This window comes from Oncorhynchus kisutch, linkage group LG27, assembly GCF_002021735.2.
Source record: "Oncorhynchus kisutch isolate 150728-3 linkage group LG27, Okis_V2, whole genome shotgun sequence".
NCBI lineage: Eukaryota > Metazoa > Chordata > Actinopteri > Salmoniformes > Salmonidae > Oncorhynchus > Oncorhynchus kisutch.
The window spans coordinates 23622276-23650271 of NC_034200.2; the positions used below are offsets into that span (position 1 = coordinate 23622276).

At 41.1% G+C, this 27996-nt stretch overlaps 1 protein-coding gene across 10 annotated transcripts in view; it reads right to left on the reverse strand.

Moving 5' to 3' along the window:
• Positions 1-27996, reverse strand: part of astn1 (astrotactin 1) — a 245798-nt gene that overhangs the window by 145493 nt on the left and 72309 nt on the right. For all 10 annotated transcript variants that reach the window (XM_031807155.1, XM_031807160.1, XM_031807159.1 and 7 more), the window contains 4 exons: positions 25370-25454; positions 23853-23927; positions 15597-15734; positions 329-479 (listed from right to left, as the gene is read on the reverse strand). In XM_031807155.1, coding sequence (XP_031663015.1) covers positions 329-479; positions 15597-15734; positions 23853-23927; positions 25370-25454 — 449 coding nt within the window. The remainder of the gene's footprint in view (positions 1-328; positions 480-15596; positions 15735-23852; positions 23928-25369; positions 25455-27996) is intronic.

Below are 27996 nucleotides of genomic sequence, written 5' to 3' on the forward strand. Positions count from 1 at the left end.
TCAAACCTGTTACAGAAAGATAATCTGATCAGAAATGCTGGATCACCTTTCATCTAATTAGAAATGCTGGATCACCTGAAACTCATGTCTTGAGCAAATGAATAGTCTTTAAAGATGGTTGACAGCCTGAGTTTTTCACATCTTTCACCATAAATCTGTCGCAAAACACCAACAAACACTAGGAGTACAACTTTTTAGTAGGATAGAAACCATGGACAGATGGTGAATTAAATAGAACATGCCTGATCCATTTCATGGCTGCTAAGCAAACAAAGAGAGGTAGTACTGTAAAGGGGGCCATCTCCAGGCGGTACAGTGGTTCACTCACCATGCATCCACTGGAATCAAGCTTGCGGTCAGAGACGCAGCGGAAGTTTCGGCTACAACCACCGTTGTCCTTTGAGCAGTCGCGCACCGGGCCAAACGAGTCCAGCAAAACCTCCAGACTGTCAAACGATGAGGAGATCATCAGCTCTTCTCTGGCAAAATAAAACACAAACAAAAACATTAGAATCTTCCCCCTAAAAACTAAATCATCAGTCGCTAGCAATCAAATGTCCCTCTTTGGTCCTCATCACAAAACAGTGCATCAAATGCATCTTTCATTTTGAAACTTTATGATGTGCTTCAGTCAGAGCAGCCAAAACTTGAATTTCAAAGCAACCCTGCTTTGCAAAGGGCCTAAGATGTGTTTGATGAAAAGCATTGGGTTTACGGTACGGTTTACAGTGCCTTATTGCTATAACCTTGCTCCAAGCCATCTGTTTTGTCTCTATTATGTGAAATATTTCAAAGACTTGCAAGGTAAAATATTCCAGATCATCACATTGAAATATGAATAGAAAGGGTGGATGAAGAACAAAGCTTGGGCGTACATTCTTATTTTCAGAATGCTAAATCACCATGCCATTGAAGTGGAATATATATGATAAACTGAGTACTTTTATAATAACACTGCCATGAACCTTGCCTAGGGGAAAGAAAGAATAGCCTCTCTTGTTTTGTAGATAGTATTCATTTGCTCCTTCACCCACTCCCAGAATGCTTCCCCAGAGATTGCCTGAAATAAACATATTCGATATTTCAAGATTTTATCAAACTAGCCAATTTTCTTTTATAATTAACTGTGGGCATTGTCTTTATACATTTATGGCGAACTAACCCAACAGGTCATACAGATAAGGATGCATTTAAAATAATTATGACGCATTCATTTTTTTGTATTAAGTACGGAAAATAACCTTTGTATTTACATGAGTGAAATCATCCATCCTTGTCATCATGTTGTTTAACACTGATTCATGAGGAGGGTTACAGGTGCAGCTACATAGCGTATGTGATCTCTCCCACGGTTGCACAAATCCTGCATGTTTGATTTGAATTCAGACCATACATTAGTGGTCTTCAATAGACACAATCAATGTACATTTGAATCTTAAAACATTATATAGAAAGATGAGACCATTTATCCTAACCTCCAGCCACCCTAGCCATAGACTGTTCTCTCTGATACCGCACGGCAAGCGGTACCGGAGCACCTAGTCTAGGTCCAAGAGGCTTCTAAACAGCTTCTACCCACAAGCCATAAGACTCCTGAACATCTAATCAAATGGCTACCCAGACAATTTGCATTGCCCCCCCCCTCTTTTACACAGCTGCTACTCTCTGTTATTATCTATGAATTGTCACTTTAATGACTATATCTACATGTACACATTACCTCAATCACCTCGACTAACCGGTGCCCCCGCACATTGACTGTGTACCGGTACCCCGTGTATATAGACTCGCTAATGTTATTTTACTGCTGCTCTTTAATTACTTTTCATTTTATTTCTTATTCTTATTCATATTTTTCAAACTGCATTGTTGGTTAGGGGCTTGTAAGTAAGCATTTCACTGTATTCGGCGCATGTGACTAATAACATTTTATTTGATTTGGATAAACTACATGATTAACAAGAACATTTAAGCAATATGAAAGTCCACTCTGCTCATAATTCAGAAAAGACACAAAGAAGAGACATTCAGGCTATTAGCCGTTGAAAAATACAGGCTGGCTAATTACTTCTCTTTATCCGGTAATTTGCCTTATGTGAAATATTTCAAAGACTTGCAAGGTAAAATATTCCAGATCATCACATTGAAATATGAATAGAAAGGGTGGATGAAAAACAAAGCTTGGGCGTACATTCTTATTTTCAGGATGCTAAATCACCATGCCATTGAAGTGGAATATAAACTCAGCAAAAAAAGAAATGTCCTCTCACTGTGAACTGCGTTTATTTTCAGCAAACTTAACATGTGTAAATATTTGTATGATCTTAACAAGATTTAACAACTGAGACATGAACTGAACAAGTTCCACATACATGTGACGAACAGAAATTGAATAATGTGTCCCTGAACAAAGGGGGGGTGGGTCAAAATCCAAAGTAACAGTCAGTATCTGGTGTGGCCACCAGCTGCATTAAATACTGCAGTGCATCTCCTCCTCATGGACTGCACCAGATTTGCCAGTTCTTGCTGTGAGATGTTACCACACTCTTCCACCAAGGCACTTGCAAGTTCCCTGACATTTCTAGGGGGAATGGCCCTAGTCCTCACCCTCCGATCCAACAGGTCCCAGATGTGCTCAATGGGATTGAGATCCGGGCTCTTCGCTGGCCATGGCAGAATACTGACATTCCTGTCTTGCAGGAAAGCACGCACAGAGCGAGCAGTATGGTTGATGACATTGTCATGCTGGAGGGTCATGTCAGGATGAGCCTGCAGGAAGGGTACCACATGAGGGAGGAGGATGTTTTCCCTGTAAAGCACAGAGTTGAGATTGCCTGCAATGACAAGCTCAGTCCGATGATGCTGTAACACACAGCCCATGACGGACCCTCCACCTCCAAATCAAGAGTACAGGCCTCGGTGTAACGCTCATTCCTTCGACGATAAACACAAATCCGACCATCACCCCTGGTGAGACAAAACCGCGACTCGTCAGTGAAGAGCACTTTTTGTCAGTCCTGTCTGGTCCAGCGAAGGTGGGTTTGTGCCCATAGGCGACGGTGTTGCCAGTGATGTCTGGTGAGGACCTGCCTTATAACAGGCCTACAAGCCCTCAGTCCAGCCTCTCTCAGCCTATTGCGGACAGTCTGAGCACTGATGGAGGGATTGTGCGTTCCTGATGTAACTCGGGCAGTTGTTGTTGCCATCCTGTACCTGTCCTGCAGGTGTGATGTTTGGATGTTCCGATCCTGTGCAGGTGTTGTTACATGTGGTCTGCCACTGCGAGGACGATCAGCTGTCCGTCCTGTCTCCCTGTAGCGCTGTCTTAGGTGTCTTACAGTCCGGACATTGCAATTTATTGCCGTGGCCACATCTGCAGTCCTCATGCCTCCTTGCAGCATGCCTAAGGCACATTCACTCAGATGAGCTGGGACCCTGGGCCTTTCTTTTGGTGTTTTTCAGAGTCAGTAGAAAGACCTACTTAGTGTCCTAAGTTTTCATAACTGTCACCTTAATTGCCTACCATCTGTAAGCAGTTAGTATCTTACAACCATTCCACAGGTGCATGTTCATTAATTGTTTATGGTTCATTGAACAAGCATGGGAAACAGTGGTTAAACCCTTTACAATGAAGATCTGTGAAGTTATTTGGATTTTTACAAATTATCTTTGAAAGACAGGGTCCTGAAAAAGGGACGTTTCATTTTTTGCTGAGTTTACATGATAAACTGAGTACTTTTATAATAACACTGCCATGAACCTTGCCTAGGGGAAAGAAAGAATAGCCTCTCTTGTTTTGTAGATAGTATTTATTTGCTCCCTCACCCACTCCCAGAATGCTTCCCTGGAGATTGCCTGAAAGAAACATATTTGATATTTAAAGATTTTATCAAACTTGCCAATTTTCTTTTATAATTGACTGTGGGCATTGTCTTTATACATTTATGGAGAACTAACCCAACAGGTCATACAGATAATGATGTATTTTTTTTTTAATGGATGGTTTCATTCTTATACTGAATTTAGGCTACCTTTATGATGTATTCATTTTTTTGTATTAAATTAAGCACACAAAATAACCTTTGTATTTACATGAGAGAAATGTTATTCGTCACATGCTTCGTAAACAAAAGGTGTAGACTAACAGTGAAATGCTTACTTACAAGCCCTTCCCAACAATGAGGAGAGAAATAATATAGAAACATAATAGTAAAGTCAATCACGTAATAATAAAAGTAATAATAAATACACAATGAGTAACTTGGCTATATACACGGGTCACCAGTACTGAGTCGATGTGCAGGGGTACAAGGTCATTGAGGTAGATATGTACATGCATATGATATAACTAGGAATAAAGTGACAGATAATAAACAGTAGCAGCAGCGTATGTGATGAGTCAAAAAAGTTAGTGCAAGAAGGGTCAATGCAGATAGTCCGGCTAGCTATTTGGTTAACTATTCAATAGACACTATCACTATAGATTTGAACCTTAAAGCTGATGATGAGCCCATTTACCCTAGCGTTCAATTATATATATGATTAAAAAGAACATTTAAAGCCATAGGAAAGTCCTCTCTGCTCATAATTCAGAAAAGACACAAAGAAGAGACATCCATTCAGGCTATTAGCCATTGTAAAATACAGGCTGGCTAATTGCTTCTCTTCACCCTGTAATTTGCCTTGCATTATACTTTACTCTTTATAGGTGAGTCACAGTTAAAATGGAAATACTGTATATTGTGAGGATTCTGATTCCAAGTCTGCAGATCAATCTACATGTATCTATGAATACTCTGAGCTCTACATGGCATAAACTTACAAAACTTTCCTCCATCTCATTTCTGTTGCTATATAGGATAACAAGATAACAAGGAGTAGAAGCAAGTAACTAAATCTAACCCTCTAAATGGTTCATTAAATGGGGAGAGAAAGTTGAACGCTGACTCTTTGAAACACAACTTTAATGAAAAACAGTGCCCAATGCAGTCAAAATAAAAAATGTTCCTGTGTTTTGTATCATATTGTATAATTCTGGGGCGGCAGGTAGCCTAGTGGTTAGAGCGTTGGGCCAGTAACCGAAGGTTGCTAGATCGAATCCCCAGGCTGACAAGGTAAAAATCTGTCGTTCTGCCCCTGAACAAGGCAGTTAACCCACTGTTCCTAGGCCGTCATTGTAAATAATAATTTGTTCTTAACTGACTAAATTAAGGTTTAATATATATGTATGTATATATATATTGTACAACAGATAAAAGTAACACTGTAAAAATGTGATCAGTGTTATTTCCTGATAGTTGCTGGTTGTAAATAAAATGTACCCAGGACCTTCTAATCAGCATGTTTTGCATGGGTTGAGTTTCGGCTTCCCTGGTAACATCACTAGATTGTAAATTAGGTAATAGACCAATAACAAAGAGAGTTCGCAACCTTTCTGCCAAATAACAGCTAATTTTCTGTTTCCCCTCCCCAGTCAGACCACTCAGACAAACACTCCCAAATATTTTTTTTTGCAAAAAGCTCATTTTTGACCATTTAAATGGAAAACTGTACAGTAAGGTTGTGACCCAGAATTTGAGATTGATATAAAAAAAATGGCTGCAGTTCAGTTTAAAGCTCTTTTGTCAACTATTTTGTCAATTTTATGAAGTTAATAAATTAAGGCACAGACACTTTTAGATCAGAGCCTTTTCTTCCTTGTGTTGCTGCCAGAGAGTAAGACGTGGTGACAAATGATTTTCAAACAAGGCCTCAGAGGGAGCACGCAGCTCCAAAGCAGAGTAAATTAACAGCATCTAGAGGTGGTAGATAGCTGTGGCGTATGCTACTGCCCTGGGGGGACGCAACGTGAGCGTTCATCACGTCATCAATCACAAGACATGTAGTTATTTACTCAGTTTTCAAGAAAGCTGCCAAATGATAAATAGAATATAAAAACACAGGAAACAAGTAGGGTGTAATGGGATACTGTATAATATGGGAGAATATAGTTCACATTAATGCAGTAAAAAGAGAGATGTGGTAGTCTATTGCAGAGAAAGCAAGACAGTGATACTTCAGGATTTTGGCAATGAGGCCCTTTATCTACTTCCCCAGAATCAGATGAACTGGTGGATAGCATTTTTTTTGTCTCTGTCCAGTATGAAGGAAGTTAGAGGTAGTTTCGCGAGCCATGGCTCGATACCCATAGACTTACAGCCACAACTACCTCAAACTTCCTTCATAATGGACACAAAGACATAAAAATGGTATCCACAAGTTCATCTGACTGATAAAGGGCCTCATTGCCAAAATGCTGAAGTTTCCCTTTAATGAAACCCATTATCAAAATTATTTTCATTGTTTGTGGTATTACATGAGCAGTAATATGTTTTTGTTGTAGCCAGTCACTTGTCTTTGGCCTGTTGCTCAAAAGTGAAGCCGTTGTGGGCTACATCATTACTATGTTCAGCTGAGAAACTAGTTTAGTGCTTCACAGAGAAGAATCCAAATGTAAAAGCCAATCAGAATCAGAGGAAAATCTGACCTTTTGTTAATAGTATTCAAGCTTCCAGTAACAAATCATCCTCCAACTAATATAGAGCCTGGTTTTCATGATCACCCATTCAAATATTCAGGATAAAATAGATTTGTACACCTACTCCTTAAATATATCCACCCCATGTTTTCTCTCTTGTGAGATTGGCTCCCAATTTACCATTGAATTTGGTACAGCGCCTCTAATGACACTCCAATGCTGGACAGAGTGGTTGTGACTGCAATGAACTGAATGACAATTTGTGACATCCAGTTAACATGGATCATCATCATCATCATCTAAGTTCAATATCAGCTGAAAGGGATGATGGATCTTGCTACTCCTATTCAACTTTGACTCAGTAACGTAACATACTGAGAATGCTATGTTAAAATCAAAGTCAGAGTTCCTCAATGTCTGCTAGTTGAGTCTTGGATGTGCTGACATGATTTTGAAATTGTGTTGTTTATGAATAATAAGATATGAATATTTCATTGATGAAATCAGGAGCATGCATATCTTTACTTTTCCCCCCAAAAAATATAAAGACTATCTATGTCAAATCATGCCCAGGTGATCGTATAACGATTCATCTTTCCCAAAAAAATCTTTCAACTGAAATTGACAAGAAAAATATAGAGACTAACTCAAAAGAACATGACAGGACAGGACATGTCATCACAGGACTAAAACATTTACACAATGACTGAGAGGGAGGACATTTCATTGGATTAATCCGTAAAATGTGAATACAGTGCAATTGGAAAGTATTCAGAACCCTTGACTTTTTCCACATTTGTTACGTTGCGGCATTGTTCTAAAATAGATTAAATATAAAATTGTCCTCATCAATCTACAATTTTTGCAAATACATAAAATAAAAGTTTAAAAAACAGAAACACCTTATTTCCACAAGTATTCATGCCCTTTTCTATGACACTTGAAATTGAGCTCAGGTGCATCTTGTTTCCATTGATCATCCTTGAGATGTTTCTACAACTTGATTGGAGTTCACCTGTGGTACAATCAATTGATTGGACATGATTTGGAAAGGCTCACACCTGTTTACAGCATTAAAGATCCCCAAGAACTCAGTGGCCTCCATCATTCTTAAATGGAAGAAGTTTGGAACCACCAAGATTCTTCATAGATCTGACCGCCCGGCCAAACTGAGAAATCGGGGGAGAAGGGCCTTGGTCAAGGAGGTGACCAAGAACCCGATGGTCACTCTGACAGAGCTCCAGAGTTCCTCTGTGGAGATGGGAGAACATTCCAGAAGTACAACCATCTCTGCAGCACTCCACCAATCAGGCCTTTATGGTAGAGTGGCCAGACGGAAGCCACTCCTTATTAAAAGGCACATGACAGCCCACTTGGAGTTTGCCAAGAGGCACCTAAAGGACTCTCAGACCATGTGAAACAAGATTCTCTGGTCTGATGAAACCAAGATTGAACTCTTTGGCCTGAATGACAGGCGTCATGTCTGGTGGAAATCTGGCACCATCCCTACAGTGAAGCATGGTGAAGGCAGCATCATGCTGTAGGGGTGTTTTTCAGCGGCAGGGACTGGGATACTAGTCAGGATCGAGGGAAAGATCAATGGCTCAAAGTACAGGGAGAGCCTTGATGAAAACCTGCTCCAGATCGCTCAGGACCTCAGACTGGGGCGAGGATCACCTTCTAACAGTACAGCGAATCTAAGCACACAGCCAAGACAACGCAGGAGTGGCTTCGGGCCAAGTCTCTGAATGTCTTTCAGTGGCACATTCAGAGCCCGGACTTGAACCCGATCTAACATCTCGGGAGAGAAAAAAAAAAGAAGCTGTGCAGCAATGTTCCTCATCCAACCTGACAGAGAGGACACGCTGAGAACAATGGGAGAAACTCCCCAAATACAGGTGTGCCAAGAAGACTACCCAAGAAGACTCAAGGCTGTAATCGCCGCCAAAGGTGCTTCAATAAAGTACTGAGTAAAGGGTCTGAATACTTATGTAAATGTGATATTCCTGTTTTTTTTATTTTTTTATAAAATTGCTAAAATTTCTAAAAACCTGTTTTTGCTTTGTTATTATGGGGTATTGTGTATATGGAAAAAGTAAAGAAGTCTGAATACTTTTCGAATGCACTGTATACACTGAGTGTACAAAACATTCGGAGCACCTTCCTAATATTGAGTTGTATCCCCTCCTTTAGGCCATCAGAACATCCTCAATTTGTCAGGGCATGGACTCTACAAGGTGTCGAAAGAGTTCCACAGGGATGCTGGCCCATATTGACTCCAATGCTTCCCACTCTTGTGTCAAGTTGGCTGGATGTCCTTTGGGTGGTGGAACATTCGTGATACACATGGGAAAGTGTTCAGCGTGAAAAACCCAAAAGCGTTGCAGTTCTTGACACAAACCGGTGCACCTAGCACCTACTAACATACAGTAAGTACCCTGTTCAATGGCACCTACAGTGCCTTGCGGAAGTATTCGGCCCCCTTGAACTTTGCGACCTTTTGCCACATTTCAGGCTTCAAACATAAAGATATAAAACAGTATTTTTTTGTGAAGAATCAACAACAAGTGGGACACAATCATGAAGTGGAACGACATTTATTGGATATTTCAAACTTTTTTAACAAATCAAAAACTTAAAAATTGGGTGTGCAAAATTATTCAGCACCTTTACTTTCAGTGCAGCAAACTCTCTCCAGAAGTTCAGTGAGGATCTCTGAATGATCCAATGTTGACCTAAATGACAAATGATGATAAATCTAAAATAGAAAAATACAGTTTTATATCTTTATGTTTGAAGCCTGAAATGTGGCAAAAGGTCGCAAAGTTCAAGGGGGCCGAATACTTTCGCAAGGCACTGTAAATATTGCCCATTCACCCTCTGAATGGCACACAAACAATCCATTTCTCAATTGTCTCAAGGCAAAAACATCCTTCTTTAACCTGTCTCCTCTCCTTCATTTACACTGACTGAAGTGGATTTAACAAGTGACATCAATAAGGGATCATAGCTTTCACCTGGATTCACTTGGTCAGTCTATGTCATAGAAAGAGCATTTATACTTCATGTTTTGTATACTCAGCGTAGTGAGCCATACCCAGTGCTTAAGTTGTATATCGGGAGGTACCGTAACAAAGAGGGGGTGACCAAGGGGGCTCTGAGGTACCGGAACGGATGGAAAATAATAATCACCTTTATAATAAAGCAGTGCATGCATATCATCGCATTTGTGTTGTGGCATAGAACATTAGAGCAGGCCTGGAGTCGCTTATAGAAGTTGCACATATGAAAGAAAACAATTGTGCAAACTGAAAATCTGAAATCAATAAAAGCAACCTTGCCTTGAATCCATCAATAGCCTAGACCTACAGTAGGTGTGTATACACATATAGTTCAATATGAGGAGGAAATTATAGAAATGATGAGTAGCTCACTCGCCGGTGAAGGCGCTAGGCTTTTGGCCCGAGACTATCTCTCTTGTTTTACATTATAAAACAGTGTTTGCTCAATAGGTCTAATTAGAAGTTTATATATTTGGTAGTCTACAGTCAGATTAGAGTCTTCTCTTTTAAACTGGAGCCATCTGCTTTCCAAACTGTGTTATCCCGCGATTTCATTTGATAGAAAGGCTTTTTCTGGCTGCATGCAGTTCACTGACAGATTTGCCGCCCGGCTATATGCCTTGTGACTGGGCTACATAAACACAATCCATAGCTAGGTCATTTTTTAAGATGCTATTGGTCCTCTGTGGCTAAATTATAGGCCTACTCCTGGTGTAGTATTCTGAATGATTTAATTTATTTCTGAACAGACAGCAGTAATTGTATAACTTTGGCAAAAATATTTCAATTAATCAGGGCTGGTGAAACTCCTTCAGCACCCTTCCCGCAGCTACTGTATGATTCTATAAGGAAATAAACGTGCAACACTGGAGAGATGAGAGTTGCAGGCTCATGTCTAGCAGAGAGAGTGAGAGATATCATAGGATACATCTCATTCTAGTTCTGAGAGAGATCCAGGCGCATTTCTCTCTCTTACCACAGCAATAGCCATGCATTGGTCTCAAACATAGGCTATGTTGAGCAAACCATAAGCCTGGGCCGGCCCCACCCAACACGAATGAATTCTTAAAATATCAGGTGCAGGCTGAAAATCTACATTTTCACATTACATTTTTTAGGGGGTAAGATAATTAATGAGGCAAATCGAATGAACTCTGGTCACTTTTATTAAAATGTTTACATTGCAAACAGTGTTTTTTTATTTAGAGGTATAGGATCTGGCAAAAAATGAAGCACTGGCCATACCTGTGCTAAAACGATAGAACCAAACATCATTACGCAGCTGCATAATCTCATTGTTGTAGCCTACCTAATGTACTGTATGCTGGTGTTAGTCTCTGTTACAAGAATACGTGACATTTAAAAACAATGTTTAGCGAGATCAACCAAGGCATGAAAAGGCATAGCCGCGGGAAGTAGGGGTGCTGAGGGTGCTGCAGCACCCACTGAAAAATCTGAATACAAAAAAAACTTTAATTTAAAAATCACAAAAGTAGTGCACTGTGCCTTTACTAGTCCTCTATTAGCAGACCGATATAGCCGTCTGTAGCGCTGGCAAAAAAATACATTTCAGCATTGCAGCCGCCCACAAACTCCTTCCTGCGGCTATGGGCTAAGGACTCAGTTAGGAGGAATAGGGGTGTGAACATTTAAATGAAATTGGAATCCTTAACGTTAAGAAAAATAACAAAAACACAACTGTTTTTTTTTGGGGGGGGGGGGGTTCCCAAACAAAATTAAAATCACAGTGCAGTCTGCCTGCTCTATCTGATGTGTGTAGTGTGTGTACAGTCTTCAGTCTGTTGCGTGTAGAATATCCTATCCTATTCATTGATGATAGGCCCTGCTGTACTGAAGTTGCGAGACTTTGCAAGTCAAAGAATTGCGAAATACAGCATTCCATTGCAAGATCCAGCTTTTGATTGCAGATAGATGGGCTTAGAGCACGGTTCTGACTCCGTCTGTCTGGTAGCCAACCTGCCTACAGTATACTGTGCCCCTCCCCTCTCTCTACACAAGTGTTTGCATTCAGTCACAGCAACTAATCAGTCTCCAGTTCCAAAAATACTGAAATTTAGGAGTTCATTCTTCGCAGAAGATGTATTTTCTTTCTACTAAATGTCTTGTTAAGTTACGTATTTAACAAACTGTAAAGTCCTTTTAAGGAGAAAGTGGTCTGTGGTTAGGCAGCAGGGATTTTATTGACAATTCAATTGCATTTCACAATGTTTCTACTTCATTTTCATCATCTCCAGCACCATCAACATCAACTGAAAATTGTGGTTTTGTAGCACAGGAGGCTGCTGAGGGAAGGACGGCTCATAAAGATGGCTGGAATGGTGTGAATGGAATGGGATCAAACACATGGAAACCATGTGTTTGATGTGTTGAATACCATTCCATTAATTCCGTTCCAGCCATTACTATGAGTCTGTCCTCCCCAATTAAGGTGTCACCAGCCACCTGTGTTTTGAAGTAAAAAAAGGATAGAGTAAGATAAGCTTTTCCAATGACATTATCAACCAATTAGTAGGGAATTATTAGGCAATGCCTACTCATAATTGGTTAAAATTATATATTTTTTATTACAAAACATAGTAAAGCAATTTTTACATATGTTGATGTTGGGGTGGTGCTAGACATGATGAATATAAGCCTGACCATTTTTTTTCTCTTTAAGGCTAAGTTGATCGTTAGAACATTTGTAGGAGCATGAGAAAACTTCAGAACAAAGTTGCCTACAAATGTTTTTGGAATTGATACAAACAAGAAATGCATAAAAAAAATGCTTCCAATTAAAACCGATAATGGTATTCAAGCTTCCAGTAAAAAGCCATCATCCAACTATTATAGAGCATGGTTTTCATGATCACCCATTCAAATATTCAGGATAAAATAGATTTGTATACCTACTCCTTAAATAATCCACCCCATGTTTTCTCTCTTGTGAGATTGGCTCCCAATTTACCATTGAATTTGGTACAGCGCCTCTAATGACACTCCAATGCTGGACAGAGTGGTTGTGACTGCAATGAACTGAATGACGATTTGTGACATCCAGTTAACATGGATCATCATCATCATCATCATCCTCCCCGTTCAATATCAGCTGAAAGGGATGATCTTGCTACTATTGTTCAACTTTGACTCAGTAACCTAACATCATGGTACTAAGAATGATACACTACCGCTCAAAGTTTGGGGTCACTTAGAAATGTCCTTGTTTTGAAAGAAAAGCACATTTGTTGTCCATTAAAATAACATCAAATAGATTAGAAATGCAGCGTGGACATTGTTAATGTTGTAAATGACTATTGTAGCTGGAAACGGCAGATTTTTTATGGAACATCTACATAGGTGAACAGAGGCCCATTATCAGCAACCATCACTCCTGTGTTCCAATGGCACGTTGTTTTAGTTAATCCAAGTTTAGCATTTTAAAAGGCTAATTGATCATTAGAAAACCCTTTTGCAATTATGTTAACACAGCTGAAAACTGTTGTTCTGATTAAAGAAGCAATAAAACTGGCCTTCTTTAGACTAGTTGAGTATCTGGTGCATCAGCATTTGTGTGTTCGATTAGAGGCTCAAAATGGCCAGAAACAACAAAGAGAAATGAACGCTATTCCATGTGAGAAATTGCCAAGAAACTGAAGATCTCGTACAATGCTGTGTACTACTCCTTTCACAGAACAGCGCAAACTGGCTAGAATAGAAAGACTAACCAGAATAGAAAGAGGAGTGGAAGGCCCCAGTGCACAACTGAGCAAGAGGATAAGCACAGAGTGTCTAGTTTGAGAAACAGACGCCTCACAAGTCCTCCACTGTCAGCTTCAGTAAATTGTAACACCAGTCTCAACGTCAACAATGAAGAGGCGACTCCGGGATGCTGGCCTTCTAGTTAGAGTTGCAAAGAAAAAGCCATATCTCAGACAGGCCAATAAAAAAAGGATTAAGTTGGACAAAAGAACACATACACTGGACAGAGGAACTCTGCCTAGAAGGCTAGCATCCCGGAGTCGCCACTTCACTGTTGACATTGAGACTGGTGTTTTGCTCGTCTTCACAACAAAGTTGACTACAAATACAAAGTTGCCAATGTCTTTGCAATTGATTCAAACAAGCAACGCATAAAAAGACTCTTCAAATTAAAACCCACATGTCGGCCTGAAAATATTAAACCAGCAGCCTATGCCTATTTCAGTCATATTGTTTCATGTTCAATCAATTGAGTTATATTTTGCTACTTCTAGGCTACAGTCTATCATTTTCTCAGCATATTTCATGTTGTGTATGTCACGCTCTGATCTGTTTCACATGTCCTTGTGCTTGTCTCCACCCCCTCCAGGTGTCGCTTCTTATCCCTGGTGTATTTATCCCTGTGTTTCCTGTCTCTCTGTGCCAGTTTGTCTTGTTTGTCAAATCAACCAGCGTTTTTGTGTCTCAGCTCGTGCTTTTTCCAGTCTCTCTTTTCTCGCTCTCCTGGTTTTGACCCTTGCCTGTCCTGACTCTGAGCCCATCTGCCTGACCACACTGCCTGCCCCTGACCTCGAGCATGCCTATCGTCTTGTACCGTTTGGACTCTGACCTGGTTTATGAACTCTCACCTGTACCCGACTTGCCTTTTGCCTACCCCTTTTGCTATGATAAATATCGGAGCTCAACCATCTGCGTCCTGTGTCTGCATTTGGGTCTCGCCTTGTGCCCTTATAGTTTAGCCTAACATGCACGAAATGATGTGCCAAATCTTAATTTAGTGCATTATTATAGGATAAAGATTAGAATAAGCCACCTCAATATTTGCAGCCATAGGTGATAATATCTTTCTAGAAGCTGATTCTTTAAATTCAATCAGTATCCACACATGCCTCAACGACGAACTAGGCGACCATTCCCTCTGCATGGTGTTTTGGGAAACACATGTTACATCTTCGGCCGTTGTAGAAAAGATGCAATCGTTATAACACTCGTAAGCCTAAGTTCAATCGCAATCAGGAAACCCAGCCTGGTCTACTCCTGATGGACCGTAGTACAGCTTTAGAAGTGGCATTCCTTTAAAGACAAGTAAAATGCCCATTCAGTGGTGCTTCGAAACTATCTCCAGAGGTTTCGTGTCGGCATTTAAAAATCCATAGTGCACCCTTACAGACAAACAAGTATGCTGTAGCAGAGACACTTTCAAGGGTATATGACTATGGCAATTTCATTGCAAAAGCCCTAGCGGTCATACATAATAGGACCATTATCTTATTTTTTAAATATTTTTTAAATTGTTTTAACAAATGGCCATTTAAATGTTGAGCAAAATGTTATATTTCTCACATCCCTAGTTAGGACCATCAACTGGAAGGATTTAAAAGCTCAGATACAAAGGATAACTTTGAACTCAGCAAATGGTGGATGTGTGAAGACTGCAGTCAGTTTGAGCAGCCAGGTGAAATTGCAATAAAAATGCCTTGCATACTCAGTGACTATAATTTGTGTTTCTCTAAATGTCATAGTTATAATGAAACTACCCGCACGTAACGAATGCAATCAGGGATATGGCTAAATAGATGTAGCTTCAAAGTTGCATTTGTTGAAGTGTGTATAATATAAGTTGAAATTTTTCCGCACTTCAAAAAAGATCTATGTGCAAGCAGTACATTTCCTTTTGAGAGGTTATGAACCATTTAACAATTCAATTCAACTACACTTTTATGGTATTACATTTCCAAATGAGTTTTGTTTTTGCTGCTCTCTTATTATTGCTCAACTTTAGTGCTTCTTTACTCTTTGAATCATGATCAATGAAACACTTGCAATGTCTGACATCAACCTTATAACGAGTGTAAAATGTTCCAGAACAATGTATAGGGAATACAAAATGCTTTGATATGGAGGATATTCAATGGCGATTATGATGGAATAAAAATACTGTCGGCCTATATAGCCTCAAGATATTACTTTGTTTATAGCTAATATCACTCCTTGTAAAACGTACCTCATGAAACATATGGAAAAGTTGAATCTCTTACCTCACATCCACAGCATCCTCCATGACAGTCATATCAGTCTTGCACTTTGCTGAAGGGTTGATTGCCAGCTCAGCAGGTGGAATGACAAAGCTTTTACTTAATGGTAACCACATCCCTTCCCCCAATGTGTATGTGAACCTGAGGAGGAAAAATACACCGATTTTGACACATTATGGTACTAATGGAACAACATCATTGGAAACAAAGTAGAAAGAACATTGTCTACTTTGTCCACTTAATTTAGTATTTCAAAAGAGCTGGGTTTACTACCGCTTTGCTAATGCGTGTTTGTCTGAAATAAGCTGAATTCCAGGTCTTCTGGTGCCTTGTTGAGTGGTAACTCAGAAGATCAGTGTGGAGAACATCAGTGGTTGTTTTAATTTCCTACAGAGAAATACAATAAAACCCATGGCCTGTTGCCCATATAGCCTTGGAGACTTTGGTGCCTTTGACCATTTGTTTGTCTTTCTCTGGATAATCACAAGCATATCCTCAGTTGTCTTCAAAAGGCCTTTTACACTCACTTAAACTAAAGGCTGATTGGACTCTGGAGTAGCACATTATGTTTTTTTCTCACAGTTCAATAGTTTTAGAAATCTCTGGCAATGGTTCATTGCATTCAACTAATAGTTCTCAAACTACACTGAACAAAAATATGAAGGCAACATGTAATGTGTTGGTCCCATGTTTCATGAGCTGAAATAAAAGATCCCAGAAATTATCCATACACCCAAAAATATTATTTCTCTCAGATTTTGTGCACAAATTTGTTTACACGCCTGTCAATGAGCATTTCTCCTTTGCCAGGATAATCCATCCATTTGACAGGTGAGGCATATCAACAAGCTGATTAAACAGCATGATCATTACATAGCTGCACCTTGTGCTGGGGACAATAAAAGCCACTCAACACACTCAACACAATTTGGCAGTATGTCCAACCAGCTTCACAACCACAGACCACATGTAACCACGACAGCCCAGGACCTCCACATCCGGCTACTTCAGCTGCGGGATCGTCTGAGACCAGCCATCCAGACAGCTGATGAAACTGAGGAGTATTTCTGTCTGTAATAAATTCCTTTTGTGGGGAAAAACTTAATCTGTTTGGCTGTGTCTGGCTCCCCAGCGGGTGGGCCTGGCACCCAAGTGGGTGGGATTATGCCATGGCTGACCCCTGCCCAGTCATGTGAAATCCATAGATTAGGGCCTCATTAATTTATTTAAATTGACTGAATTCTGTCACAGTTTCTGTTTTTGATTGTTGTTTCCTTAGGTTACCGCTGGAGGGCACCCTTACCTTGTTTTCTGATTTCCCTGATCATTACTTATTGGTTTCACATGTTTTAATTACCTTCTCTGTTCACCTGGTTGCCTTGCTATTTAGGTTCCTCAGTTGGCCTGTATTTGTGCTTAGGTCTCATGTTTTGTTAGTGTATTCTTGTGCGGTCGCCTTGTTTTTGTCAAGACTTTAAGTAAAAGGGTTTGAGTTCATGGGTTCGAGTTCATACAAGCATTATTGTAACAGTATACCTAAGCCAACAATGGACCCAGCAGAGATTTCTCAGTCATCCGAGGAACATGCCGAACTCCACCATTTACGGTCGGAACTCACCCACCATGGAACTGTGATTGGCCTCTATCAGGTGCGGCTGCAGACATTGTTGGATGATTTAAGAACTCTTGTGTCCGCTCTGCAGACAGGACAGATGGGAGCAACAGCTGCTGCACCTGTGGCTGTTCCTAATCCTCCACTTTCTACCAGCTCCCTTCGGGAGCCTCATCTTCCTGCACTGGAGCGCTATTAGGGGCATCCTGGGATGTGTCGTGAGTTCCTGCTCCAATGCTCGCTGGCCTTCGAGTTGCAGGCATTAACGTTTCCCACCGAGCGTTCCAAAGTGGCATATGTCATCTCCTTGCTCTCAGGAAGAGCTCTGGACTGGGCCACGGCCATATGGGAGCAGCAATCAGACATTTGTTTTAACTGGCAAAGCTTCACCCAGGAGATGAGGGTTTTTGATCACCCCATCAGAGGCAGGAACGCTGCTCAAAGACTCATTGTGCTTCGGCAGGGCAGCTGGAGCATAGCTGAATACGCCATTGACTTTCGGATGCTCGCTGCTGAGAGCAGTTGGAATACAGATGCACTTCACTCAGCCTTTCTGAACGGACTCAGCAAGGTTCTCAAGGATTAACTGGCTTCCCGGGACAACCCTGACACTCTGGATGAGCTTATCATTCTGGCCATCTGGATTGACAACCGGCTTTGGGAACGTCGTAGTGAGAGGACGGAGAGGTTCCGAGTGGTCTCCAGTGTTTCGGGTCCTGTTGAGGGAGTTCCACTGCCTTATGCTGCATCTGCTTGTTCTGTACCCTGTCAGAGTTCTCAATTCGGCTCTGGTTCTCCTTCATATCCTTCAGAGGAGCCGATGCAATTGGGACGCACCAAACTTTCCGCTCTGGAGAGAAGGAGCAGGATTAACGAGCAACATTGCCTTTACAGTGAACAGTCTGGACATTTCTGTGCCTCCTGGCCCGAGCTGGCGGGAAATGGGATGACTCGTCAGTAGACGGGAGAATACTGGCGAGTCAGTCTCCAGCTGCCGACACGGTACGCTCCTTGCTTCCGACCAACCTGCACTGGGACAATGGGCATTTGGACTTTCTTGCTTTCATAGATTCTGGGGCTACTACCAACTGTTTTCTGGATCGCATAATAGCTCGCCAAGAAGGGCTGACCCTCACTAAGCTAGACATTCCGTTGTCGGTCACTGCGCTGGATGGTCAACCCCTAGGGTCTAGGAAGGTGAAGCAACTCACCATGCCTATTCAGCTACGAGTTCTGGATTATCATGTGGAGTTTATCCAGTTACATTTGGTGAAGTCTCCTGAGCTTCCCCTGGTTCTTGGACATCCGTGTCTTTCTATCCATAATCCTCAAATTGACTGGCCCTCGGGAAGAGATCTGGGATGGAATCATTCATGCCAGTCCACCTGCCAGCAACGCTCCCCACATCTTTCTGGCCCTGCTCGTCTGCAGGCTTCCGATTTCTCCTGTTCCCCCAGCTCGGGATGACAAGCCTGATCTTTCCTGCATACCTCGGGATTACCGGGATCTGGGTCAGGTCTTCAGCAAACGAAGGGCCAGCAAACTGCCTCCTCACAGGTCCAACGATTGTGCCTTCGGCCTCCTGCCCGGCACCAGTCCTCCGAGAGGAGGTCTGTATTCTCTCTCAGTTCCAGAGACTGCAGCCATGAATATTAAGGAGGCGCTGGCGGTTGGTTTTATTTGGCCATCCACTTCACCTGCAGGAGCGGGTTTTTTCTTTGTTGGAAAGATGGATGGGGGATTATGTCTCTGTATCGATTAACGGGGTTTGCATACAATCTGGTGTGCGTCAGACAGGGAGACGGGTGGAAAACAGCATTCAACACCCCAAATGGACATTATGAGTACCGTGTCATGCCATTTGGACTTACAAATGCTCCAGCCATTTTCCAGGCCCTGGTTAATGATGTGCTGCGTGACTTCTTTCACCAGTTCGTGTTTGTGTACCAAGATGACATCCTCATCTTCTCCAGGTCCATGGCTGAACACATCCAACATGTTCGCCAGGTTCTTCAGACTCCTCTCTCACTACTTTTTTGTGAAGGCCGAGTGTCTTAGGTTACCGCTGGAGGACACCCTTACCTTGTTTTCTAGTTTCCAGGTTACCCTGATCAATACTTGGTTTCACCTGTTTTAATTACCTTCTCTGTTCACCTGGTTGCCTTGCTATTTAGGTTCCTCAGTTGGCCTGTATCTGTGCTTAGGTCTCATGTTTGTTCGTGTACTCTTGTGCGGTTGCCTTAAAACATCTGGATCAAGTTTATTTGTCACATGCGCCGAATACAACATGTGTAGACCTTACAGTAAAATACTTACTTACAGGCTCTAACCAACAGTGCAAAAAAGGTATTAGGTGAACAATGGGTAAGAAAATAAATACAAACAACAATAAAAAAACTGTGAAAAATAACAGTCAGCACATACCCGGAGCACACGTCCTGGTAATCCATCTGTCCCCACAGACTTGTGAATGTTGACCTATTTAAAGGTCTTTCTCACGATGGCTATGAAGAGCTTGATCACACAGTCGTCCGGAACAGCTGATGCTCTCATGCATGCCTCAGTGTTGCTTGCCTTAAAGCGAGCATAGAAGTGAATTAGCTCGTCTGGTAGGCTTGTGTCACTGGGCAGCTCGCAACTGTGCTTCCCTTAGTAGTCTGTAATAGTTTGCAAGCCATGCCACATAAGACGAGCGTTGGAGCCGGTGTAGTACGATTCAATCTTAGCCCTGTATTGACACTTTGCCTGTTTGATGGTTCGTCGGAGGGCATAGCAGGATTTCTTATAAGCTTCTGGGTTAGAGTCCTGCTCCTTGAAAGTAGCAGCTCTACCCTTTATTTCAGTGTGAATGTTGCCTGTAATCCATGGCTTCTGGTTGGGGTGTGTACGTACAGTCACTGTGGGGACGATGTCCTCGATGCACTCATTGATAAAGCCAGTGACTGATGTGGTGTACTCCTCAATGCCATCGGAAGAATCCCGGAACATGTCCTGTAGTGTAGTTTTGTCCTGTATTTTAGCATCTGCTTCAACTGACCACTTTTTTATAGACCGAGTCACTGGTGGTTTCCTGCTTTAATTTTCAGGAGGATAGAATTGTGGTTGGATTTACCAAATGGAGGGTGAGGGAGAGCTTTGTACGCATCTCTGTGTGTGGAGAACAGGTGATATAGAATTTTTTCTCTCTGGTTGCACCATCCGCCTTCTGCGGATCCTCTGCACCTGCATCTCTTCTTCTTGCACATAACTGGGATGTTGGCCTTGTCGGGTGTTCGGAGAATGTCCTGTGCGTCCTGTTTGTTGAAGAAAAAATCTTTGTCTAGTCCGAGGTGAGTGATCACTGTCCTGATATCCAGAAGCTCTTTTTTGCCGTAAGATACGGTTGCAGAAACATTATGTACAAAATAAGTTACAAATAATGCGGAAAAAAGCACATAATAGCACAATTGGTTGGGCGCCCGTAAAACTGCTGCCATTTCTTCCGGCGCCATTTGGATTTGCCCTTACCTCTGCTTGCTGTGTTTCTCTTTGCCTGGGTTTGAGTTCGTACAAGCATTATTGTAACAAATTCCTTATATGAACTGTAACTCAGTAAAATATTTGAAACTGCTGCATGTTGTGTTGATATTTTTGTTCAGTATATTATCGATATGTCTGTTGGTGTACATAGATACAGCACATACAAACCTACAACTCACTTTAATTAGAAATGATTAACTTACAAAACATTGCACAGCAACACGTACAACAACATTCAAGCCAAGTGACTTACTTTTTGTATGTATGTATTGTGTAATTGATAGATTGATAGACTCACATTACATGTTCATGTTTTTAAATGTATGTAACTTGTCAAGGACTTTGACCCAAGCAGGACTAGCTGTCTCCATCGGTGTCGGATAATGGGGATCCTAATACAAATCTAAATCAAGTCTAATAAGAGCTAGGCATGAGTCAATTAAAAGTCTCACAACACAGAAGACCAGACCAGATACAATAAAATAATTAAGTTCTGGAGAGCAATTGAAGTCTGAAGTCCAAGCATTCCCAAAGGATTATTGATAAACCCTTGAACTTACTTTCGAAAGGCTTCAAAATTAATCTCAAAGTGAAACTGTTCATGAGTCGATAGACACCAGCAAATTCAGCAAAAAGTATTTCTCAAACAAGGCGTTCTTCTATTTGACACCAAATGTAGTAGTATAATTTCTTATATATTATGCATCATTCTAGCACAAAAAAAAGGACTTGTTGATTAAAATGGTTAACGACCATTTTTGCAGACTTAACGTTTTTTTCCATCTCACATTGTTCAATTTACATCTAATAAAATGCTAACTTAGCATAAGAAAAGGTCACCCGATCACAAGCACTGCATAGACTACTAGTCACTTTAGGAAGGGAATGATTAAAGTGCTGTAAAAGAGAGCATTCATTATCTCACTCCAATTACCTCCCCTTTTTCCAACTGGAGTGTTATACGAATCAAACTCCCTCAGTCCTACCATTTAATATCATGCACTGGATTCTTCCAAGTGATAATGGGCAGCTAGGCAAGTCTACTAAAACTGGATTTTTCTCCTATTATTGCCCTAGAAGTCATTGCTACCAGCCCCATAAGTCTCTCTCCTTATCCAGAGGTGGGTTGTATGGTTTTCCAGGAGATATTTATATACATTGTGGTATAGGATGATGCCAATCTGAAACTGAAGGCTATCAACAAGAAATCCCTTCAGCAACAGAAGCTTATGGAACAGTAGCAATGGAACACTTGTCACTGGAGTTGGTGTGCACAGGAAGGAATAACAAGAGAAATCAGCCTTTGAGGGTGAACCCCCTCCACCCATTCAGGGCAGGTGTTCTAAGTGATAGCAAGACATATTTTCTTCCAGTACTTCATCTGGTTTCTGTCCAAGCCGTGCCCTAGCACTGGGACAGCTTGCAAATGGCGTCAACTAATTGAACTCTAACAAGTTTGTTATCTAGATGCTAGACTCTTCTTTGTCTAAGGGACACACGATTATGGATCACCATGTTATCAGATATTGTTGACGAACTAATACGTACGGGAGCTGATTTTTTTATTAACATGCTGCTCCTGATTCATGTTATCCCCAAGCTCAGCAAACAACAAAACATCGTCATTTTGTATTCTACTTATGAGTGCAATACTGTTTTGTTGAATTGTAATACACGGATGGGTGACTTGGCAAATGGGCAGCCACAAAAAACGTTCATTACGTGTGCACGGTTTGAATATAACTGTCTGAGAGGGGTTCAAAGAGGAGCTTGGGACATTTTAATTTGGATGGATGTTGGCGTGAAACGCTTGAGCACAAAGTTACTTTAAACCTGACGCTGGACAGAATATTGGCCCCCTGAAGACTAACATTCCAAAGAGGAAACAAATGTATCAAAGAGCCTCATAGAGATGTGATGATGTTTGTATGATGGCTGCTCTCAATGACTAACAAAGACAGTGCTTAAAAAACATGAGAGTGACCAAATCATCCATGTGAAAATATAATCTATGTCCCAAATGGCACCCTATTCCCTGTGGACCCTGGTCACAAGCAGTGTCCTATAGCAAATATGTTGCCATTTGGGACTCACACTATGTTCTTTGTTGAGAGCAGTGGTAAGCAGCATAATCAGTATTGTTGTTCTTTCATTGGCTTTTGAAGAAACATGTCTTATACAAAACAGGAGGCATATACTGTATGCCTCCATATACCTACCCAGGCTTTCTCAGTATCCATTTGAAAACAACTGTGATGGTGAATATCATAGAATGCAAATGCTCCATTTCTGTTGACCAAGAACATTGTGCGATATAACTTTATTCTGTGGTAACGTGAGGTTGCATGTGTTCTAAAAAATCACGTTCTCAATCATTTCACTGGTCATACAACATCAGTACAAGAACAGAAAGTTTTTATTTCAAATGGATGACACATTTTTAATGCAAGGCTCAAATGTATGTACACCAAAGCAATGTCAGTCAAATTAGAACTAGAGAACTAAACTGAAACACTTATTTCAGTCCTGCATGTGCATGTAGCTAAACTCTTAAAATCAATTTTATGCCTTACACATAAAACAGAATTAATTGTATTTCAGTTCAGGGAATGTTTGGAAATAAATTAAATCCCTCGATGAAAGATGATTCTCTTGGTAAACATACCCCCAGTAGATCTCAAATGGTAAAAAGTGAAATGCTGATTTGTTGTGATTTTCATTCTGTAAAGAGTGATACAATTCAATGATGCTAGCTTTTCTTCATTCCATTAAAACAACTCAACAACATGACTCAGCTTCAACTATGAACTCAGCTTCCAGATTGGAGCTTTTTAGTGTTGAGTAGTTTTCAAAACATTGAAAGTCTATCCTGAAAAGTTGTTTGGAGAGAATAGGAACACAGTATTTTGTTACTAGTTTAAAATCTATAGCTCTCACTCCATTCTATGCCATCTTTAAATGTGACAATCTGTCATGCTATTATGATAAAAAGTTTTCCTATTGTAAAGAAAACATTCCAATGGGTCAATATCATATAAAATCTCAGAAAAAAAAACATTTGCTGTTTTCAAAAAGTGTTACCCATAGAAATGTGTTCTGGTTAATACATGTGTACAGTGAGTTCTTACCTGAAAATGCGATCAGATGGTTGTTCTCCCATCACCAGATCAAAACCACGCTGGAAAATAGTGTAAGGCCAGGGTCTGGTGACAAATCAGAGAGGAGAGAGTTAGACTTATATTCAGTCAAAACCAGTAACGTGGTTTACGAGACAAGAATGAAATGACTGATTGAAGAAATAAACTTATTTTACTACTTTAAGTACAGTGTAACAATGAGTAATCACAACACGTTACACTGCAATACACAAAACACAACCCAATCCACTGCCTGTTCACACCGCTACCATCCAGAAGGCGAGGTCAGTACAGGTGCATCAAAGCTGGGACCGAGAGACTGAAAAACAGCTTCTATCTCAAGGCCATCAGACTGTTAAACAGCCATCACTTACACAGAGAGGCTGCTGCCTACATACAGACTTGAAATCATTGGCCACTTTAATACATGGATCACAAGTCACTTTAATAATGCCACTTTAATAATGTTTACATATCTATTTATACCATCTATCTTGCCTATGCCGCTCGGTCATTGCTCATCCATATATTTATATGTATATATTCTTATTCCATTCCTTGACTTTGATTTGTGTGTATTAGGTAGTTGTTGTGGAATTGTTAGATGACTTGTTAGGTATTGTTGCATTGTCGGAAACTAGAAGCACAAGCATTTCGCTACACTCACAATAACATTGTGTATGTGACCAATACAAATTGATTTGATTTGATTGGTTTGTCTTCAGTTTTCCCTAAAATATTTATTTATCTATCCTGCTCAAATAGTAAACAAGTTCGGGAATCTTTTCAGCACTGCATCTCCTGACAACATTTCAACCAATCCCCCAAAATTCGTCAGATCAAAAGTAGCACTATGACAGATGCTGCGGGTAAACACACTGATAGAAAAATGTGTTCCTCCGTGGCCTGAGATGGAATGTGACTAAGGCTCGTGTCTATTTACCCAAGCTGGGAGTGGAGAGGGGAAGAATGATGGAGATTAATAGACACGGGCAGCTTGGGGACTTGAATCTGCTACAGTGTGAGAGAAAATGTGACAAGGAGATGCTGCCTCTGAGTAAGCTGTTACAATAGGCAAAGGGCCAGCTAAAACCTGATAACGGCCTCACACGAGAGAGGCCAGTCATTAAACATTCAAGTTACCCCTGTACGTTTTCCCTGTCAAAGATTGACTGCACATGAGAGAGAAATCACTTGGGGAGGGAGGGAGATAGGGAGGAAGCGAAATGTGACAAAATTCAGATGTATAGTGAAAAAAAACATTAACATATCAGAACTGCAATGGCCCTGTAGAAGCAGGCAGATTATTTTCAAGTGCTGTGTATGGGTAATAAAAGTTCTGGAATACTGGGAAGGATTTAAAACTTCCATCTGCTAGTACTCCACATCTCATGTTAGGCCCAGCTATAGTTTTCACAGTTCTGCTGTTTGACACAAAGATTTTTAACTAGGAGTCGGCATGTTAATATATTATATAGCAGACCATTAGAGGCCATATTGTCACTTACCCTTGATTTGGACCCCACTCGTTACGAATACAGAGATGCTTGTGGACCGGGTCCTTCATGTAACCATCTAAGCAGAGACAGTCACCTGCAATGGGAGTATAATAAAACAATGGTATTGTTAAAAAAAAAAAGTGATGTAATGACACATTGAGCTCCTCCTGGCATGAGGTGAGTATTGTGTTTCCACTATCCCATAAACCCTGTAAGCATACTGCCACAGAGCTACAGGATCTGACACAGTCTGTTGCAGAGATATCCATTTACCTGTCTCCCTAATAGGCCTGTGATTACTTTCTACTTACCAGCAGAATGAACCGACCAAGGCTATGTTCCAAAATGGCAACCTTAATAGTGCACTACTTTTCTTGCACTATAAAATAAATTAGGGTGACATTGCGGACGCAGCCCAAGAATTGTGCAGCATGGCCAGCCAGGCTAGTTCCTCTCCAGCAGCCTCGTGATCGGTGCTGCTTATTACAGCCATCAGAAACAGGGGAGCTGCTATTTTCTACTGATGCCTTCTGTCAGCACACAGGAGGAGGGATGTCGCCCTAACCTGATTCAGCCAGATTGATGGGGATGCATCTTGAGAGCAGGGACTAGCTATTCTACTGATGACAGACATGCCCGAGTGTGTTGTTCAGGGGATGGTGAAGGGTTGCCAGACTGAGGGTAATCAGTGTATCTGAGCATTTAATGTACACAACTTGATGAATAACTTATATATTTAATAACTTATGATATATTGAATAACTCATGGTAAGCCTAGCATGTAAACCAGCAGTTGTTTTAGGGGTTTAAACAAGTCTATGCATCAAGTATTCAGAGTATGAATTCCAAATGGGATTCTTTTTTTGAGCTCTTCCGTCAGATTGAGTGGTAATTTACTCCCTTGACAGCTGGTGCATGTATACAAATATGGATTAAGTGAAAGGATGAGTTATACCAATTCGAACTTTCACCAGAGTTAGCTTTAAAATTCAACCAAATACACTCTTAGAATTAGAGATGACTCGAGGAGCCCTGCAGATCCTCAAGGAACCCTTGAGTTCCTCAAGGAACCATTGCAGCCAATAGGTTCATATTTGCACATTTGATTCTCTCCTTCTCTCTTTCTTTCTCTCTCTCGGAGGACCTGAGCCCTAGGACCATGCCCCAGGACTACCTGACATGATGACTCCTTGCTGTCCCCAGTCCACCTGGCCGTGCTGCTGCTCCAGTTTCAATTGACCTGAGCCCTAGGACCATGCCCCAGGACTACCTGACATGATGACTCCTTGCTGTCCCCAGTCCATCTGACCGTGCTGCTGCTCCAGTTTCAACTGTTCTGCCTTATTATTATACGACCATGCTGGTCATTTATGAACATTTGAACATCTTGGCCATGTTCTGTTATAATCTCCACCCGGCACAGCCAGAAGAGGACTGGCCACCCCACATAGCCTGGTTCCTCTCTAGGCTTCTTCCTAGGTTTTGGCCTTTCTAGGGAGTTTTTCCTAGCCACCGTGCTGCTACACCTGCATTGCTTGCTGTTTGGGGTTTTAGGCTGGGTTTCTGTACAGCACTTTGAGATATCAACTGATGTACGAAGGGCTATATAAATACATTTGATTTGATTTGATTTGATTAGCTGAGGGGTTCTATGAGGTACCTTTAATGTTCCAATGTAACAAATAGTTCCTGGAGGAACCTTTTTGCTGGTGCGTGCGGAGCAATATTCATTTATTTCGCTGTTGGATTTGTTGCGCTACCAGACTCAAAACAAGATGAAAATATGTGGTTTTCTGCAATGGCTTTATGGGATAGCTAGAAACTTGTAAACAATTACCCGTTCCTATATGAGTACTATTTCAATAGCAATGTTGAATAATACAACATTGGCTGCTGTCAAGCCAATTATATTATATGAGTGTAGCCTCTGTTTTGATTCTGAAAAGTTTATTGTGATGATAATGATTGTAATATTATGATGATAATTATTAGGTGTTGGCTTAGGTCGCTCGCTAGCTACAAAATCTTCAAACTAGCCTAGCTTTTAGCTAGCTTACTGATCTGTGTAAGAGTAACATTTATAATATTGTAGCGGCGGCAGCCTATCAGAAGATTGGAGGCATGGGTTTCAGATAGTTGTTTTTGGCCACCTGTGAGAATAAATATCATGCCTGTTCATCAGTTCTATTGTTCTGTTGCATTGACATTAAAGATTAAGCTGGTTTTGAGGCCTTGATAAAGGATTACATAAGTGCATGTGTTTCTAAAGAGACAAATAGCATTTAATTGTTCAATGGTCATCATTCCATTAAACTGGTGTCAGAAGTGGCATAGCAATGCAGCCAAGCATTGGTGACGAAATGGTGACTATCTGGACAATAGAATGCGACTTAGCTCTTTAGTATTACATGCACATACACTGACTGTACAAAACAGAAAACCTTTAAGAAAACATTCCATAACATTGAGTTGCAATCCCCCTTTTGCCCTCAAAACAGCCTCATTTCGTCGGGTCACGGACATGGTGTCTAAAGCGTTCCACAGGGATGCTGGCCCATGTTGACTCCAAAGCTTCCCACAGTTGTGTCAAGTTGGCTGGATGGCCTTCGGGTGGTGGACCATTCTTGATACACACA